The sequence below is a fragment of the Nicotiana sylvestris genome, chromosome 9 (assembly GCF_000393655.2).
Source record: "Nicotiana sylvestris chromosome 9, ASM39365v2, whole genome shotgun sequence".
Classification (NCBI taxonomy): Eukaryota; Viridiplantae; Streptophyta; class Magnoliopsida; order Solanales; family Solanaceae; genus Nicotiana; species Nicotiana sylvestris.
In genome coordinates this window covers 150,432,775-150,451,842 of record NC_091065.1, presented here as the reverse complement: position 1 = coordinate 150,451,842, position 19,068 = coordinate 150,432,775, and the positions used below count along the sequence as shown (strand labels likewise).

The window sequence follows — 19,068 nt, the reverse complement described above, 5'->3', positions numbered from 1 at the left end:
ATAAAACATTATGGGTGTTTTATCCTTCCTTTCTATTTTTCTTTATTGACCCAATTATAAGTGCTACTTGTCACCTCGTTGTTGGTACACGTGTCGTGCTTTTTTCCCACCAGTACACTAGTTATGTTGGGATTATTATACAATTAATAATGAAGGGATTGTTATAACATGATTAATAACGAAAGAATTATTATATATGAATTACTTACTTTAAAAGAGTATTTTTGTTTAAATAATTTAATCTCATATTGCTAATGCATATATTATTATTTTAAAATAATGCATAGATTTTCTTATAATTAAAATATGGATATTATTTAACATCATCAACCAAACAATGCTAGTCATGAGGCGATTATTTTTTTCTTATGAGACCCTATGAGAGATTTTATGCTGGGATTAATACTCCAACACCACAACCAAACGACATGATATATCAAGACAAATGAAGGATCTCATAGGAGCAAACTAGCACTAAAATATATGGAAGACAGAATGCATGACAAGTGAGGAGAAACTATATATAAGACCTTTTCACATTTTATCAGCAAAACTTTTTTGGGTGTTACCAAATTGTTGTATTAACATGATATAGTAGTATTTCGCATATTACATAAAATATTTTTCGCCTCTTATAGAATTCTTTTATGTCATTTATAGAAAGCCGGAATTGCTTAATTACAAGGGGGCTATTTGAAGCCTCCTCCATACCAGATGCAGGTGCTAGTAGCAATATCAATCTGAACTTGAATCTTCAACACACATAAGTGTTGGTATTTGGCCATGATCAACAAAGTCAATCTTGTTTAATCTCAAACAACCAAGCACTTTCTCTGGTAGCTCTTCTTGCTTCTGTGCCTGTACGATTCAAGAAAAAGTTTAAGTTCCATTTATTGACCGTATGAAAAATATTACTCCCTTTGTTTCAGTTCACGTGAACATATTTTTTTTTGGTGCGTTCAAAAAAGAATGACCCTTTTCTAAATTTGAAAACAATTTAGCTTAAACTTACAATTCTACCGTTAATGAGAAACTTCTATAACCACACAAATACTTTGGGCCTCTTTTAGACTTGTTTAGGACCACAAGTTCCAACTTTTTCTTAAATTTTGTGTTCAGTCAAACAGGTTCACATAAATTGAAACGAAGGGAGTAACACAATCAAGTTACTTAAAAGATAACTGCAGACGATTGACTAGATTAAGTATGGATTGGTACCACCTAAAAATAGCAAGTAACGTGCGTTGCTACTGTGAAAAATTTGTCAAGCCAAAATCTAAGCCAACTTTCTCATTCCTACAGAATCCAATTATTTGTGTAATATAGTACTCCCTCCGTTTCATATTAGATGAGATAGTTTGATTCGACACGGAGTTTAAGAAAAAAGAAGACTTTTGAAACTTGTTGTCTTAAAAGCTTAAGGGGTAAAAAGTTTGTGGGGCCATGACATTTGTGTAGCTATAAAAACTTCTCATTAAGGGTAAATGGGTAAAATGAAAGAGTTTAAAGTTGAATTATTTCCAAATTTAGAAATGTATCATTTGTTTTGGAACTGACTAAAAAGAAAGTACCTCATGTAATATGAAACGGAGAGAGTAAGTAAAAAATGATGAGAAACCTGAATTGTTAGACCAAGATCCAGTATTCCAAATCCTAAACGCTCCCTAAAAGAGTCGAGTCCTTTTCTTGCAATGTAGCTGAAGCGATGAATGTCAAGATCAATTTCGAAGTAATTTGGACCCTGGAATAAACAGAGAAAGAACATAGCATTAACGTTCATGTCCCATTACAACAAAGATTTTACAGTGTCAGTGCATAAAGCTTAAACTCTAAATCCAAAGGATAGAGGATCCACCTGATAAAAGGTGTGTTGAGGGCGCGAAAGCACAGGCTTCTCATTGTAAGCATTTAAAAGCTTACTTTCAGTAGCATTTGAAACAAGCTCAGTTGGATTAACCACCCCAACCATAATCTTCAACCTCTCTCTAAAAGGAACAGATGATTCTCTTGCAAATCCTTTTACCTTTTCCATATCATCCTCAACTAATCTCTGTCATACCAATCAACAGCACATATAAATTAAAATTAAATATGGAAAAACACTGAGGCGTAGTAGTTGTTGTATGGAAGAGAAAATGGAGACATTGTGTTCATGAATCACAAAATCGTTCTGACAGAAGAGCTCAGTCTATCTTCTAACTTTGGCATATTCTCACAATCATATCTTTGGAATGAGAGCCTTGGCGTAACTGGTAAAGTTGCTGCCATGTGACCAAGAGGTCACGAGTTGTAATACAGTATACAATAAACCCTTGTGTGTCCGGACCTTCCTCGGACCCCGCGCACAGCGGGTGCTTAGTGCACTGGGCTGCCCTTGTTGACAATCATATCTTTCAAGTAAGACAGCGAAAACCATAACACGATGTGTATTTTACTTCCAAGACTAGCATAGATGAAATCCTCTACGTGTCAGAAGGAAAACTCATGAAGTTGACATGAAATTACCTTGATGCTGTCCTGAAATTGTGGAGAAATGTCTTTGTCAAAAGTTTCAGAAATTTTGAAATATAATACAAGGCTTAAGCCTTCACCATCAGCATCACCGACGAACATTGGAGCAGGATAAGTAGGCAACTGAAACAAAATATCGACAATATTTCATTAGAATAGGATGTTATATCTAATATAAACTCATCTGAGAAGGCGCGGACGGGGCAGAGACTACACTTATACCTGAATATTAACAATTAGTAATGGTGGAAATTTCCCATCTCCTTTTACAGAGGGAAGCACAAGGTGTTGTGCAATATGGTTGATCTTTTTAGGGGACACAAATAAATCAACACCAATAGCAGTATAAGGAGACACATTTGGTGCTGGTGATTTTTTCTTGTCTCTGCAGTTCAAGGGAAAAATTAAGAAATATATGTATAATGACTAATCCATTACAACTTATTAATTGGAAAAGGAGAAGAATCCACTTAAATTTGTACCTGAAATAACTGTCACTACGGAGCTTAAAGTTGGACGGATCAATCTTTGACCAACTTCCTGCTGTTAGCTTTTCTTCTGTACTTTTACAAGGAATTTGGAGCCCGGCCTTGGGACGATAAAGATATTTTTTCGATGAACCTACAAGATTACAACTATGTTTAATACACGTCCTCAACAATAGGTTTGTTCACCTATGTTTTTATATTCCAGAACAGGAAATTTAAATTTTGTCACGACCCAAGCCAATGCCACGTATTATCCGCTTTGGGCCCAGACCCGTAGGGATTTATCTTTCGGGCTACTCCACATCGAGCATCAAAAGAGCGCGTACCATGTGAACTTATGTAGTCCTGCATGACCCGCCCTCCTTCATGGGCGTCACATTCACATTCACCCCCCTTGAGACTTAGCATCCTCATTGAGGTTTTGCCCCACCACCTTCTCAAAGAGGTGGGTTCGCGGTGATACCATATTTGTCACGACTCAAGCCCATGGAACGTATTGTCCGCGTTGGGCCTAGGCCCGCATGGATTTGTCTTTCAGGCTATGCCACAAAAGCGCGTGTACCATGTGAACTTGTGTCATGCCTTATAAAGCTCTTCACTTTCCTCTCCCATTCCGATGTGGGATTCGCCTAAGTTGACATGACCCGCCCTTATCTGCCTGCCCTCCGTCATGGGCGCCACATAACATATCATATAATGATCGTTGCATATGCATATAATGATTTTTGAAAATTAGACTTGATTAAAGATGAATAATATTGAAATGGAAAATGGTGAAGTACTTACAGTACTTATTTTCTTCTTTTCCATCCACAGATGTTCTCGTTAGAGAAAGCCTAATAGTCGATTGCTTTACTTGAGAAACGTGGCCTGAATTTGATGAACTAATAATCTTTTCATTGAAACTCAAGGAAGTAACCAGCTTTGGTAAGACAGTCTTGAGCACATTCTCTTGAGTTTTCTCCTGCACACCAAATTTATCCTCTTTAACACTATTAAAACTTCCATAAGCGCGGTCCAAAAATCTCTTCCTTTGGGCTCCAAGGACTTCATGCGTCCCAAGGGACGGAACTTCATAGCCGTGACCACCTATAAGTGCAAGTCCTTTTGGACTATTAACTCCATCTTTGAGCAAAAACTTGTCTGTTCTACTGCCGTCTATCTTGAGATATCGTTCGTGGTACTCCTTGTACTTAAGTTTGCTATCCATAAAGCACGACGATGTTTCATATTGAACTACTTGTCCAGGTTTAGGAAAAAGATCTACAAAATTGAAGAGTATAAATAAGCAAATGAGGAATTAGGACATGGCCATTGCTCATTTATCGCGAAGAAAGAATTGACATTGCTTATAGACTAAAGTAGTATGTTGGTCCAAAAAATAGAGGAAAACTACTGAAGTCATTACCTCCGTGGACGCTACTGAAGTCATCGTCATCGTCTGAGTCAGACTCAACATTGCTGTATGTGTCAAACCATGCTTCTTCTTGGCTAAGAACTGCAAGTTTTAATAGCCACACAATTAGAGCACAAGTTTCAAAAGTCTTATAGCCACACGATTCAAAAGAAAAACTTACCATTAGCATCTGATTGAGTATGATGCCACTGCAACTGAGTCTGAGTGAGATGGTATTTGGAACTGGAGACCTCAGATCTTCTAACAAACTCACTAACAGCAATATGTGGTCCTACATCACTCTTTCTTCTCCTAGTTCCTTCTGCAAGAGAGATTAAATTCTTTCCACGGAATTTTCTATGGTGACGATGGTGTTTCTTCTGTACTTTGATTGTATGGCCTGGAGTTGATACACAAGCACCCATTTTTCTAACTCAGCTCACAAAAGTAGCTTCTGCTAATTGTTGCTGTCCCATTCCAGCAGATGAAATAAGGATACCTGGTAGTTGAGCACAAGTAAATTGAACTGTGTGATTATTGTAGGAGGGGATCCACCCATACACCTAATGTCTTCGTCTCGAACTATAAATGTTTTATTTAAAACTCGCTTTTATACAAATTCCATACCTATTGTCACAAAGGAAAGGAGTAGTGGATACAACAACACACTGAACTCGTTAGTCTAAAATCTTGAATCCGCCTCTGTATCGTCTATAGAAGGCCAGTTTCAGAAGAGCAAACGTAGAAAAAAAAAGGATAGTTTTTTAAATCTACATACAAGTTCCAAAATTTTACAGCACACACCAACAGGACCTGCAAAGTAGCATTAAGTATAAATCAACTTGCATTAGTATTGATTTTGTAGTACCCAAATTTTCAACAACATAATGAAACTCATAGAGATAAGATAGAAACAGATTTTTTTCAGGTTTAGCAACAGTGAAACTCATATGTCACATGTAAGATTAAATCAGCAAAATTCTTGCCACCAAAAATAGTTATTGAGGAGCATAAAGAGCCCATATGCAACTTATATTTAATGATTTCAACTAAACTCAATATCGTCATGGAATATAGATATATATGTGAAACCCACTAAAATTCTAATAAATATTAAATTCTGTACCCATAATTTCAAAAGTACAATGTATTTAGTGCCAAGAACTTTCCATTTAGCGGCATGCATAGTGTTATTCATAAGCGGTATCAACACTTAAAGAAGTGAATAATTACGTCATATAAAAAACAAACAATTCAAAATTAAGAAAACACAATACAACTCTCTTCAACGAATTTCATTTTCTAAAATGTATCAATAGTAAACCTCAATTCATTTGATTTCGAATTATTTTTTTTAATACTTCTAATATATAAGGCATCAATTTACCACTCAAAATTAGCTCATCATTCATTTGATTTCGAATTATTTTTTTTAATACTTCTAATATATAAGGCATCAATTTACCACTCAAAATTAGCTCATCATTCATTTGATTTCGAATTATTCTTTGTGCATAAGGAACATATTCTACCTCAAATTTTGATGCTCCTTATTTGATAGAAGATGGGGATTCGAACCCTCACAACCTCTCAAAGAGAGATAAGTCGCTTCACCAGCGAGCCAACAAAGTGTGTTGTTACTAGTGGTGGTGTCATTTGTTATATTTATACCAAAATTTTGTTTTGCTTATAATTTATTATTGCAAATTTGGTTTTTAAAAAAAAATGATGAAGCAGTGTCCCGCGGCATTCTGACGTTGCTTCTATCTATATATCTAACCCATTTGTACATGAAATGACATCCTATTTTTGTCCTTTCTCATGCTCCTTCTTCCTCCCCTTCTTCAAAATCCGATTCATATTTTTCAAAATAAAAATTTGATTAATGATAGAAAAAGAGTTGTTTTAGGTCATATTTGAGGAATATTTTCTGTGTTTGGGCTGAAAAAGCAATACCACTTTATCATTATCGAATTGACCGTAATCTATTTCTGTCCGTGAAGATCACATCAAAGCTACTGTCTCTCAAGCTTGTGAGCTTTTAAAATATTGAATTGAGACGGTTTTAAATGAAACTACATGAGTTGAAAGAATATGTATATGGCCTAACTTAACTAGCTTGAGATTCAGGCATTATTGTTGTTGTACAAAGAAATAGTAAAAATACTTAATGTACTCATACTAAATACACACAATGATCGATCATTTGAATACATACACGTATACATTAACTCTATATAACCTAGGTGACGAGTGTGATCCAAAATGCAAAGTTGTGACTCAAAAATTTACATACAAGCATGCATGCAGGGTCGGAACTAGGTGATGTCAAGAGTTTCAATGGAATATATCCCCTGTAGCTAAATATTACATTGTGCGCAAATAGGGCAAAAATGAAATTTTCTGATTACGTATAAACTGGTGAATTCTTTTGACATATGAGAAGATTCTTGTGTAATGTGGCAAAGGGAATTCAAAAATTGCTTCCATCACATGTTCAAATAACATGTGTTGAAATTCTTATATATTTTTGAATTCCCTTGTATGTATTTCTGGCTTCGCCGCGGCATGCATGTGTGTGCGCCTATGCAGGAAATAGCAAAAGGAAGCAGAAATGAAAGAGTATGTACCTGTTATACATACATACATGTAATGTAAGAGGAGTGTTGATAAAGAAGGAAGATAATGAAAGAAGCTTGGCTTGGTTTCTCCCTCTCTTATATAATTTGTGAAAGAACAAAACAAGAACCAAGAAAGAGAGGGAGAGAGCTAGCACAGCAATTCCAAACCTTCTCTTTTCTCAATCAGCTCTATATATATAATTTGATGAATTTATTTCCCCTGTATTTATATTTCAATGGAATTTGACGGAGTGATTATATAGATAGAAAGAGAAATGTTGAAAAAAGGAAGGAAGAAGAAGAAAAAAAGGAACGTTCTTTTAGCTGCATGTGTGACTGTTTGCTTATTTCGTTACCGGCTAGCTCCATTCCATCCATTCAATATTCATGCACTAATGTTTGCATAAACTCTATCACTTAGTCATTGTTAGATAACATATCGTCATTTATCCATTAATAATACAATTAATATAATTTCATGCAAATACCAACGTCTGCGAATAAGTTTTTCTCTTGCTCCTTTTTATTCCCTTACAAAATTAAATGCACTAAAGTAACAATTACATCATTATATATATTTTCCTCCTCATCAGTTTATCATTTGTCCATGAATAATCAAAATTATGGATTCGTGAAAATTAAATAACAAATGCGAACAAGTATTTTCTCATATTCCTTTTTTCCCTTTTAATTCAAATTGTATTGGAAAATTAAAAAATAGTTGGAAAAATGAAATAATACTAAAGAATTGTGGCAAAGAATATTGTGATTTACTCTCACTCGTAATCTTAATGTACTAGTTTCAAATACAAATTTAGAATTTTAAGTATGCAGAGAATACCACACTATTGCTTATATTGTTGAAGTCGCAATATATATATTGGAAGTTGAATTTGTGTACAGACATAAATTTCACTTGAAATATCTATATATTTTTTGAGTAAAGGTTATTACTAATTAGGTTGAAATACTCATCAAACAAGTTTTTCCATAGTTTACCGTTATTTTAAATACTTAAGGTCAATATTTGTATATATTAACTACAAAATCAGCATTACAAGTGGCCAGGCAGTGAGAATCAGGAGCCCTATGATCCATTTTAATTCTCCGTTTTTCCTACAACATGCACGAGTGGAGCTTTAGTTTAACGAATTTGAATCATATGTGTGAGCACGTGATTTTTGCCCTATATGAATTACTCTCACAAATTCAAAACAAAATAAATTTTCCTATTATTTGCAATTTCGTTTTGTTAATTGCTTGCATTTGTCTACGCACGTTTATTTTATTTAATTCACGAAAAATACAAAAATATGTTGCATTTGCATTTAGGATTTAATTTTATATTTTTTAGATTAATGAGCAAATTAGTTATTTTATAAAAATGGAAAAATCACAAAACTAAGCAATTTTGCATTTTATTGTTTAATTTCGAATTTTGGTAGTTTTCTTTAAATTTGGTTATTTTATTAGTTATGTTAATTATTGTTTAGAATTAATTAGTATTTTTGATAGGCTAATTTGATTTTAAGATTTAATTTAGGTTTTAATTTTAAATTTTGGAAAAAGAAAAAAAAAGAATGTTGAATAAATTGAAAAAAGAAAAGGAAAAGAGTTGAAGAAGATCAGACTTTGGGCCTTTTGTTTAATTTTCTCCAAGCCCAATTGATTTATACACAGATACCCGGTTGGCTCAGCCCAAAACCGCACCCCAACCCGGTCCGATTTCTACACCTAACCAAACAACATCGTTTGACCCCTCCCCATCTCAACCGTTGGATCAACAAGATCCAACGGATTAGAACTGATCACTTCCTCCATATAAAAATGTCGGAACCCCCTCTCACCCCCCTTCATCGTCTCTCTCTCACCCTCGACCACCCCTGAAACCTTAATCCGCCGCCCCTTTTTCCCCACCTCGAGCCCGGCGGCGCCACCATCAAGTAGCCCCAAAATAACACCCCTCGACCTCTTTCATCCCCTCTTCCCCAATCTCTAATTATTTTCCTTCGAACCACCCTAGTTTTGTTCGAATTTTGAATCTGAGTCCAAGTTTTCGCAGCCCAAAACCAAGTCTGGTGCCGGAGTCACTTCTTGGACTATTAATGGGTCAAAACCCATGCTAGTCAACTATTCTCTGTGAGGATGAGCGACTAGCCTGGATTTCGACTTATTTTGAAGTTTTATCAGATTTATGCAAGATCCAAACCGATGAGTCTATTCGAGAGAGGCATGCTTCCATTTAGTCAGTAGGTATTTTCCTCCTCTGTATCATTTCTTTTAAAACTCGTTTGGATTAGTACGTTAGAAGTAATTGGAGCCAGGTGCTATTTAAGTAGTTTATTTATCTTGTTTGAATCGTTTGTTTGGTTCATAACTGTTTCTAGGATAATTAAGTCATTTTTGTGTGAATCAGTTGAGTTCTTTGGACTCAATTCTCTTCCTCCCTTGTTTTCTTCTTCTTGCTTTTGGCCCAAGCACCCTCGTTCATCTGAGCCTCAATGCTCAGTGATTAATGGCTTGGAGTTTGTGGATTGGGTTATAATGTTTGGACCCATAGTTTAAACGAGGCCCCTTTTTAAATTGACCCATATGCCTGCTTGGCTTAAAGGTAAAAATAGGGTCCTCAAAGGGTAATTTTGGAAGTTGGGGTAGGGAGTCTTTTGTTAACAGCCTGAGGAAGCTTCTTAGAAGCTACAAAATAGCCTTACTTGGCCAACAAGTCAGTAATTTAAGGACTTTTTAAGCAAAAATGAGAATTGAGAAAGGGACTAAGGTGCAAATCTAATTCAAATTAGTTGCCCTATTTCCTTGCCTATAAAGGCATACTTCCGGGCATTCAACAGGGGATTCTTTTTGTTGTTGAGATTTTCATATTTTTAGATTTCAAAGCTAAAGAGAGAGAGAAAAAATATCACAACAGCTGAATTTTTTGATAGAAAATACTGTTCCATTGAGTTTATGCTTTGCATTTTGAGGTCTTCACTTCCTGAATCAATTTCTGCTGGCTTGGGTTTTGAAATGGTTTGAGGTCTAGTCATCGAGGTTGGGTTTTGATGTTTGCTGGGTTATTGTGTGTTTGAAACTGGTTCCTGGGTTGTTGTACGTCATTTTCTGGGGTTTGAAATTGGTTTACTGAGTGTTGCTGGTACTGATTTCTGCTTGTTCTACTGCTGATTTCTCACTTTGTTCTTTGCCCCTTTCGATATCCAGGTATTACTCATGAGATCTGAAGAATGTAAATGCATATTTTGATGAAATGAAGTGGAAACAAAGTTCTGGAGTTTCTACCAGTAGTCTAATGGCCTATAGCTAGTTTTCATTTCCTTTATTAAATTTTTCTGATTCATGTGTTTCTTACATGTCATCTGTTTACTTCAGAATTGAATGTGGTTCTTTTGAAGTGTAGATGGTTCAAACGTTATAGACCCTATGCAATATGTGTTGAATGAGTCATCAGTATCTGCTTTCATGATGTATGTTAGGAGTCGCATAATTGAATAATAACTGAATTCTTGTAATCATTTAAGTCTGGCAATCATTAGGGAATAACCTATGGATTGTATGTGATGTTCTGAATCATGATGGTAAAATATTGAATGGGAAAAACTTAGGTATGATGTACAGGGTTGGGGCTTGGGTCTCTATTGAATATCAATATTACTCTCGTGTCCTTGTTATGTGAATCCATAAGGCTATCAAATGGTTGTAGGTGTTTGGTTTCAAAACTAGTAAATTTCCTAGGCCAGTCTCAGTTCTTGCGTATCGCGTTTTTTTCAGAAATGATTTGAAATTCAAGTTTGTTCAAGGGCTATAGTTGCATCAGATTCTAATACAAGCGATGGATGCTTTTGAGTTTTGTAGTTGATGACTAATGTGTGTGAAAGAGGTGTTATTGCATATCAGGTTGTCTTAAAATTCGTGTGTGAACTGTAAGGTTTCAAATGCGTTTAAATTAAAATTGTAGTGGTGATTACTCCATTCAAAGTCTTTTTTTTTAAAATGCATTTGTAAGGTTTCAAACGCATTGCATTTTGCTCCAAGTGCCTTTGATGCGTCGTGTTTTGGGCTATCATTCTTGGCCTGATTGCGAACTGTAGTCTTCTTCCACAATCAGGCTGCCAAGCTGGGCTACACTTGAATCCCAGTATTTTCACATATTGAACCTACAACAATGGTCAACCAAACAGGTTTTCTTTCATCAGCTGGGCCACTTTACAATCATTTTGGGGCGGCCTTTTGCTAGTTCCTTATTTTATTGAATCATTAGTATAAGTTTGGCCTGGAATAAATTAGAATTCCATACGTTCTTTAATTAATTATTCTTGAATCCCCTTTAAAAGTAGAATTGAGGCATGCCATGCCAAATAAAATCCCTAAATTCATGACCCTCACTTAATTAATTTTAATCCTTTAGAAATCGAGGTGTGCCATTAGATGAATTTTTCATGGCCCTCGCAAAGTTAAAAATGCATAGTTGCTTTAGGCGCGCTATTTTAAAATTACTTTCCTAAACTCAGGTGTGCATTTCATGTGACCCAAATCCAAATCCTAACAACGTTAAATAAAATATGTCTCGGACTGCGGCTGCATTTCACGTGGCGTGGTCCAAAGACGTGTTTTAGATGACGTTGAAATTTTCCTTAAAATAATTAAAAGCGGTTAGAAATTTAAAATATACCATAGGCTAAAACATGTATTAAAATCAGATAATAGGCCAATTGTAATAGTTGAGCGACCGTGCTAGAACTACGGAACCCGGGAATGCCTAACACCTTCTCCCGGGTTAACAGAATTCCTTACCCGGATTTCTGTGTCCGCGGACTGTAAAATAGAGTCAATCTTTTTCTTGATTCGGGATTTGAACCGGTGACTTGGGACACCATAAATTATCCCAAGTGGTGATTCTGATTCTTAAATAAATAATCTCGTTTCGATTGTCACTTTAAGTTGGAAAAAACTCCCCTATTATACACCCCTTCCGGGTGTAGGAAAAAGGAGGTGTGTCAGCTCTGGCGACTCTGCTGGGGATCGAACCCAGAATCTCTGGTTCAGGGTTCAGAATTCGAGCTTAGATGAATTATTATAGTTGGGTTTATTAATTATCTGATTTTTGTTACATGTTTGGGCCTAATGTGCTACGTGTTGCTTGGATATTCTATGAACTATATATAAACTTTTACGAAACCCTTCTTCTCTCTGAGTCTTCTAAATCATGGAGGAGTGTGCACTTCGTGTGACTTCTTTTCTATTAGAGTCATATCCCAAATTTTAGAATGAGGTTCGGACAAGTTGCAAAACCGGTGAAGCTTCTGTATTCCCGGTACGCTGCCCTCCCCCCGGCTCGAGTTGTCCGCTCGGGTAATCCAGATCTAGAACAATAAATCCAGGTTTTAAATCTAGTATAACAAGACCTAATGCCGGATCCATAGTAGGAACGTTTGCTTGCATCACGTGCATTTGACTTTGGAGACTCAACACAGGGGTTGGGTCTGTCTAGGACAGGTGCACCCCAAAATGAAAAGACCATCCTGATGCATCTTACTTGCTACTTGTGCATTTATTTGATTGGGATTTGCATGCTGACCGGCTTTTGAATAATGAGAGAAAGTTGGGAAAAAGAGAATAGCAATGTGAGGGCTAAGTGAGTTAAATCACTTGTTTTGGAAAACCAATGTCCAAATGGTACTGAAGCTCTGCCGAATTTTTTTTGTTGAGAAAATGAAAAAAGAAAGGGTTTTGTTTTGAAAAATAGTTGGTTTTATTTTATTTGCCCGAACTACGCCAGTTTGATTCTCACCGGATGTGAGATACGTAGGTAACCCCCATCGGGTCCAACTTCCTTTTTTGCAAAAATAGCCCAAAAAGAACAAAATTTATGTTTATTGCAAATAAGTAAGGTGATGCCACTCTTGTCAAAATAGCCGAATGTCCCTCAAAAGGGCGCGAGAAAGTTGTTTTTTCAAGAACAACCACCTTTAGTCATTTTTAAAGGTTTTGGCTGGTTAGCCGACACAGCTTTAACTTCGTTTTCGGAGTGCTGAAAGGCCGTATTGGTAAAGCTGGATATTTTGTGAATTTTTTTGAAAAAATGGTCATTTTTCTTGAGTCAAAATGATTCATAGTTTTCTTTAATTAAAATCACCTTGATAAATGTGCAGGATGAGCACAATTCAAAATGAACCTTTCTCAGTCCGTGAAAAGATCCCTTTGGAGCTACATATGTGGTGGCATGATTTGGGGGACAATAGCAGAAAAGTTGTGACAAAAGCATTGGGTGGTCTTGTCGGGCTCTTGAAGGTTAAGCCGAGAAAAGACATAATCGAGGCATTGATACCATTTTGGGACCCAACACATAATGTATTCCACTTTGCTGATTTCGAGTTAACTCTTACCCTGGAAGAGATAGCAGGCTACGTCGGTCTCGAGGGGAATCTTAGAAATCAATACCCGGTAGCACCAAGAATATTAACCCCTCGCAAATTTTTGGACCTGTTAAGCATCAGTCAGAACATCCGAAACGGAAATTTGGCCAAAAGATTCTGTACCTTCTACTTTTTATACCGATGTTACAGGAATCCTCGTGGCTTCGAGACACAAGATACCGGTCTTACTCACGCGGGAAATAAAGACAAGTGGGAAGCTCGAAGAGGATTAGCTTTTATAACGGCGTTCCTGGGTACTTTGATTTGCCCAGAAAAGACGGGAACATAGAGTTGGGACTCGCGGGAATAGCTGACTTTATGGTGAAAAAGGCAAATGGGACCATAGTGTCGATGATTTTGGCAAAAATTTACCGAGCTCTGACCCTTTATCGAGAAGGGGGAAAGTTCTTTGAAGGGTGCAATATGTTGTTACAATTATGGATGGAGGAACACCTTTGCCACCGTCCTGGATACTTGAATTGTGGAATGACTGGCCTCGAGTGCATTGAAAAACATGAAAAGCGGGTATAGGGTTATGAGTTCCCAGATGGTACGGAAGCATGGCATGCTCATTTGAGATCTTTGACTGCAAATAAGATCGAATGGACATTCGGTTGGCTCTCGGTCAACGAGGTAGTTTATATGTCGGCTGAGGTATGCTTTGTGCTGTTAATGGGTCTTCGGAGTATCCAGCCTTATGCTCTGCACCGAGTTCTACGTCAGTTAGGCCGATACCAGACCATCCCACACGATGAGCATTTGAGTCGGCAGGTTATTGAGTTGGAACCAAAAGCCGCTTTTCCAGAAGAAAGAGTGCGTCGGATTTGGCATCAGTGCAAATTCTTAGAGCCTAGAACTCAAGTACGAGATCTGTCCAGAGCGAGGTGGAGCCTGGTTACACTGCGTGGTATGGTAAAAGATCCCGAGTTCATCATGAACCCGAAAGGCCTGCAAAGAAACCCCATGTCCAACAATTTACCGACGGAGCACAGATGCAATGGGACTGGTTGACTAAAGAAAATGAGTACCAAGCCACCATAGGCAGGCTAGAAAAACAAGTCATGGACCTTCAGTTTGAGAATGGGTTGCAAGCTGCCGCAGATGAAGGCGAGAAAAAGAAGCTAACCCAGGAAAATGAAGCCCTCAAAGCTCAAATACGAAAGATGAAAATAGCTATTAGAAACCCGGAAAGAAGTCGAGCGGATGAAAGGCTTATAAGCAGTCTGAAAAAGAAAGCCCTTGAGTATCAAGATGACCTAGAAAAGTCTGAGGCCAGTCTAGCAAAAGTCCGGGCTCAATTGGCGGAAAATGAAAAGGTCGAACACAGTTTGTGCAACAAATGAAGAGAAAGTATGAAGGGACAATCACCAGCCTGAAAAGAAAAGTAACTACTCTTGAGAATAAGGCATCCAAGCAGGCTAAAGATTTCAAAGCTAATAGGGAACACTGTTATGATTTGATGGCTCAGTTGGAGGAAGAAATGCAACAGTTGATGGCTCAGATGGAGGAAGAAATGCAACAGTTGCAAAATCAACATCTCCATGACACTCAGGTGTTAGAAGCCCGGAATCAACAAGTCGGGCGTCTACTTCAAGAAAAGGTAGAATCCAAGAGAGGATCAGAACCATTGCCGACTACATTATTGTGAAATGCCAAGCATGTGAGGATATGACTCGCACCAACTTCTTTGCGGCAATGATGACATTTGTCCGGCAGATAATGAGTGACTTGGAGAGGCTTCAAAGGGATCTTGCATATAGGCTTGTGGCGAGACCGAATGATGTCCCGCGGGCCCCAGGAGCATTTGAGGCATTAATGTATTCATGATTTTCATTAGAGTCGGTTAGTCTATTTGCGAGTCTGTATTTTCTTTTATTGGAGTCAGTTAGTCAGTTTTCGAGTCTGTTGTTTTCACCTTCTATCAGAGTTTGTTGGTCTTGTTTTGAGTCAGAGTCTGTTAATTTCCCTTTTCGAGTCTGTTAATTTTATAATTTGGTAGAATGAGTGGTTGTAATCAAAATTGTTTTATTTTATGAAAATTTGAAAATCCCAAAATATTTTGTTATTTATATTATGCACTTATCTCTAGAACTACGTTTGGTCTAATTCATGCGGGGTCATGATACGTAGGCAATCTCCATAGGATTCAGCCATAACTAAAAGAAAGAAAAAAGAGTGATAAAAAAAGGGGGAAGAATAAGAGAGAGAAGGAAAAGAAATGAGACACAATGAGAAGGAAACAGTGGCAAAGCAAGAAAGAGTCATGAGAGAATAAAAACAAAAGATAGACCAAGCAAGGAAAGGTAAAAATGAAAAAAAAGGGAGAGAGAAAAAGAGTAGTTGCAAACGGAAATAAGGAAAAGCCGGGATGACGCAAGCATCCGATCAAATGCATAATAGAAACGGTTAACTGCTTAGGTGCACTCACTCCTCAAATGTGCGGTTGCTTATCTGTTAAAGCCCTAATCGCTAACAAGTTTGTTATTGATGAAATTATAATTCAGGCAGGTAGTTAGTTTGATTGGCATTCTGGCAACTTACTCTTACAACACCTGGTCCAAAAACAAGCTGAACATGGCCAACCAGGAACTTGAGGCAAGTATTGTCGATCCGTCAAAAGAGGTAGAAGAATCGGAGGTTAATTTGAAAGATGAGTTGTATAAGCTGAAGCAGCAGATGGCTGAAATGTACCAAGCATGGGAAAAAGGGCACCCACCGCCAGTTTACCCCGCCAACCCCGCTTTTGTCCCGCCATTGGCTCAGACCTAGGAACCTACAACTGTGAACTCATCTCCGGCCTTTCCCCTCTATTAACAATGCTATGGAACCACTTCCCATACATCACAAGCTCCATCGCCCAAACAAGTCTTGTACCCTCCTCCACCAGCCACTCCTATTTTTGTGGCACCCCCACCTGCGGCATTACACCAATCCTCCAGTGAGCCTCTGTTCCAGACTCACGATAACCAGTATTACCCCCCGGAGCCCACTTTCAAGGTTCCTGTGCCCTATTCCTACACTCCTCATTTTGATCTCCCTGCGAAAACTGAAAAACCATCTAGAAATCCCAAACAGGAAGAGATGTTCAGGAAATTTAAAAGTCTGGAACAGTCATTCAAAGACATGCTTGGGTTGGGAGGTCAAGTAAGTGTGGCTTACAAAGATCTATGTCTATTTCCGGATGTGCAACTGCCGGTAGGGTTTAAGATGCCCAAGTTTGATTTGTATGATGGGCATGGTGAGCCAGTGGCATATTTGAGAGGTTTTTGTAGCAAAATGAGGGGAGCTGGCCGGAAAGACGAGCTGCTAATGACGTATTTCAGTTAGAGTCTGAGTGGATCAGCGCTAGAATGGTATACTCGGCAGGATCATGAAAGATGGTACATATGGGATGATCTAGCTCAGGCATTTGCTTGTCACTTCCAGTACAACCTCGAGATTGTTCCGGATCGTCTGTCTTTGACGAAACTTGAGAAAAAACACAATGAGAATTTCAGGGAGTATGGTTTTAGGTGGAGAGAACAGGCAGCAAAGGTTGACCCTCCAATGAAAGAAAGTGAAATGGTGGATTATTTTTTGCAGGCCTTAGAACCTACTTATTACGGTCATCTGGTATCAACTATAGGCAAGTCCTTCAATGAAGTGGTAAAGATGGGTAGTATGGTAGAAGAAAGGCTCAAGACAAACAAAATCATGAGTTATTCGGCTATTAAGGCAACCACCCAGGCCATTCAAAGCGGAATTGGAGGAGTAATTGGAAAGAAGAAGAAAGAGGATGTAGCAACGATTGATTTAGGAGCTTGGTTCGGACCCAGGGGTCCATTACATTACTATAACCAGCCTCGACCCCACCACCAAACCTACCCTTATACCCTATATATCCCACCACAACACTACTATCCATCACCAGACTCCCATTTTTCTGTCCACCATGCCCAAACATACAACTAACCTCCGGCCCACGCACAATGGCGTGCGCCAGTCCCACAAAATACATACCCAGCTCCACAAAATGTCTATCAACCCCTAAGAGCCTATCGGAACCCTCCTAGATCAGGTTTTCGGCCCAACCAAACGTTTAAGAACGAGAGGTTGCAAAAGAAGAAAACTTTTACTCCACTGGGAGAATCTATACCAGTTTGTTCCACAGGTTACGACAATTGGGTATGCTGAATCCGATCGAGACAAAACTGCCAAATCCTCCCCCGAGGAACCTTGATCACTCTGTGAGTTGCGAATATTGTTCTAGTGATCGGGGGCACGATACAGAGAAGTGCTGGCAATTGAAGACAGTTATTCAAGAGCTCATTGATACTAATCGGATTAAGGTCCAAGCTCCCGAGGAACCCAATATCAACTAGAATCTATTGCCGGCCCATCCTAAGACAAATATGATCGAGATAGTGCATAGGGGAGGGGAGCCCAAGAAGCCTTCACAGACCGTCATGATGATCTGGGCCAGTGAAATCAGGCCGGTTGAAAAACCAATAAGTGAGAAATCAATGATCTGGTTGAGTGGGGCAGACAGTGAACCATCCGCGGTAGGCAAGAAGGGGTTTTCAAGTGGTGTTGCAGTAAAACAAGAAAGAGAAAAAGTAATTGTGCTAGGAGTAGCGAACAAGCCTATTGTAATTGTAGAGGGTGCCCGCACAGACCCTGTCATTATTAAGCCGATAACTCAATTACCGATAGTCGATAGCAAGGCGGTCCCATGGAATTATGAATAAGTGATAGTGACTTACAAGGGGAAAGAGGTTAAAGAAGAAGTTTGTGAGACCTATGGTTTGACTCGATCGGGGAGATGCTTTGCCCCCAAAGAGTTGAGAAAAGATAAGAGCTCCAAAGACAAACAGGTGCTAGTGACCGAGGAAGAAGTAGAGGAATTCTGGAGAAAGATGAAAGTGCAGGACTATTCCATTGTAGAGCAATTGATGAAGACACCGGCTCAGATTTTACTATTGTCATTATTGATCCATTCAGACGAGCACCGTCAGGCTTTGATGAAGATCCTGAATGAGGCCCACGTTCCTGACAAAATCTTAGTAAACCACTTGGAAAAGATAGCTAACAAGATATTTGAGGTAAACAGAGTCACTTTTTTTGATGATGAGTTGCCCGTGGAGGGTACTGAGCACAACAGAGCCCTCTATCTCACGGTGAAATGCAAAGATTCCGTGGTTACCCGGGTACTGGTCGACAATGGTTCCAATGCGAATATTTGCCCTCTCTCTACTCTAAACAGATTGAAGGTAGATGATCAAAGAATTCACAAGAACAGTATTTGCGTTCGGGGATTCGACGGTGGAGGGAAAGATTCAGTCGGCGACATAATGCTTAAGCTTACAATAGGGCCAGTTGAATTTACCATGGGTTCCAGGTGCTCGATGTGGCTGTTTCTTACAATCTGCTATTGGGTCAACCCTGGATTCATGCTACAAAAACGGTCCCGTCTACTCTGCATCAAATGGTCAAGTTTGAATGGGATAGATAGGAAATTGTTGTGCACGGCGAGGATAATTTGTGTGCACACAGTGATGCCATTGTTCTGTTCATAGAGTTTGAAAACGACAAGGGGCCATCGGTTTATCAGGTTTTTGACACGGTATCGGTAGAGAAAATTCCAGAAG

The 19,068-nt window shown here is 38.4% G+C and overlaps 1 protein-coding gene across 2 annotated transcripts; it reads right to left on the bottom strand.

The window, feature by feature from the left end:
* Nucleotides 1–524: 524 nt before the first annotated feature.
* On the bottom strand, nucleotides 525–7,244 carry LOC104219166 (protein ENHANCED DISEASE RESISTANCE 2-like). Of its 2 annotated transcripts, none has more exons than XM_009769800.2 (11): nucleotides 7,026–7,244; nucleotides 5,023–5,208; nucleotides 4,577–4,894; nucleotides 4,408–4,497; nucleotides 3,786–4,262; nucleotides 2,994–3,132; nucleotides 2,734–2,896; nucleotides 2,506–2,634; nucleotides 1,856–2,050; nucleotides 1,619–1,741; nucleotides 525–858 (listed from the first exon to the last, which is right to left on the bottom strand). In XM_009769800.2, the coding sequence occupies exons 3-11, from the start codon at nucleotides 4,818–4,820 to the stop codon at nucleotides 736–738; spliced, it is 1,683 nt and encodes a 560-aa protein (XP_009768102.1). In that variant the 5' UTR covers nucleotides 4,821–4,894; nucleotides 5,023–5,208; nucleotides 7,026–7,244; the 3' UTR covers nucleotides 525–735. The 2 variants fall into 2 exon arrangements, with proteins under 2 accessions (XP_009768102.1, XP_070012386.1); XM_070156285.1 differs by having other exon boundaries at nucleotides 5,174–5,208.
* Nucleotides 7,245–19,068: the final 11,824 nt, after the last annotated feature.

Bases quoted from the DNA above. Each gene is read 5' to 3' on its own strand.
- LOC104219166 (XM_009769800.2), bottom strand. From the start codon at position 4,820: ATGGGTGCTTGTGTATCAACTCCAGGCCATACAATCAAAGTACAGAAG. The intron at 2,897-2,993 runs GTACAAATTTAA...CTTGAACTGCAG, and splicing joins CGTAGTGACAGTTATTTCAG to AGACAAGAAAAAATCACCAG. The intron at 2,051-2,505 runs GTAATTTCATGT...TTGGTATGACAG, and splicing joins AATTTCAGGACAGCATCAAG to AGATTAGTTGAGGATGATAT.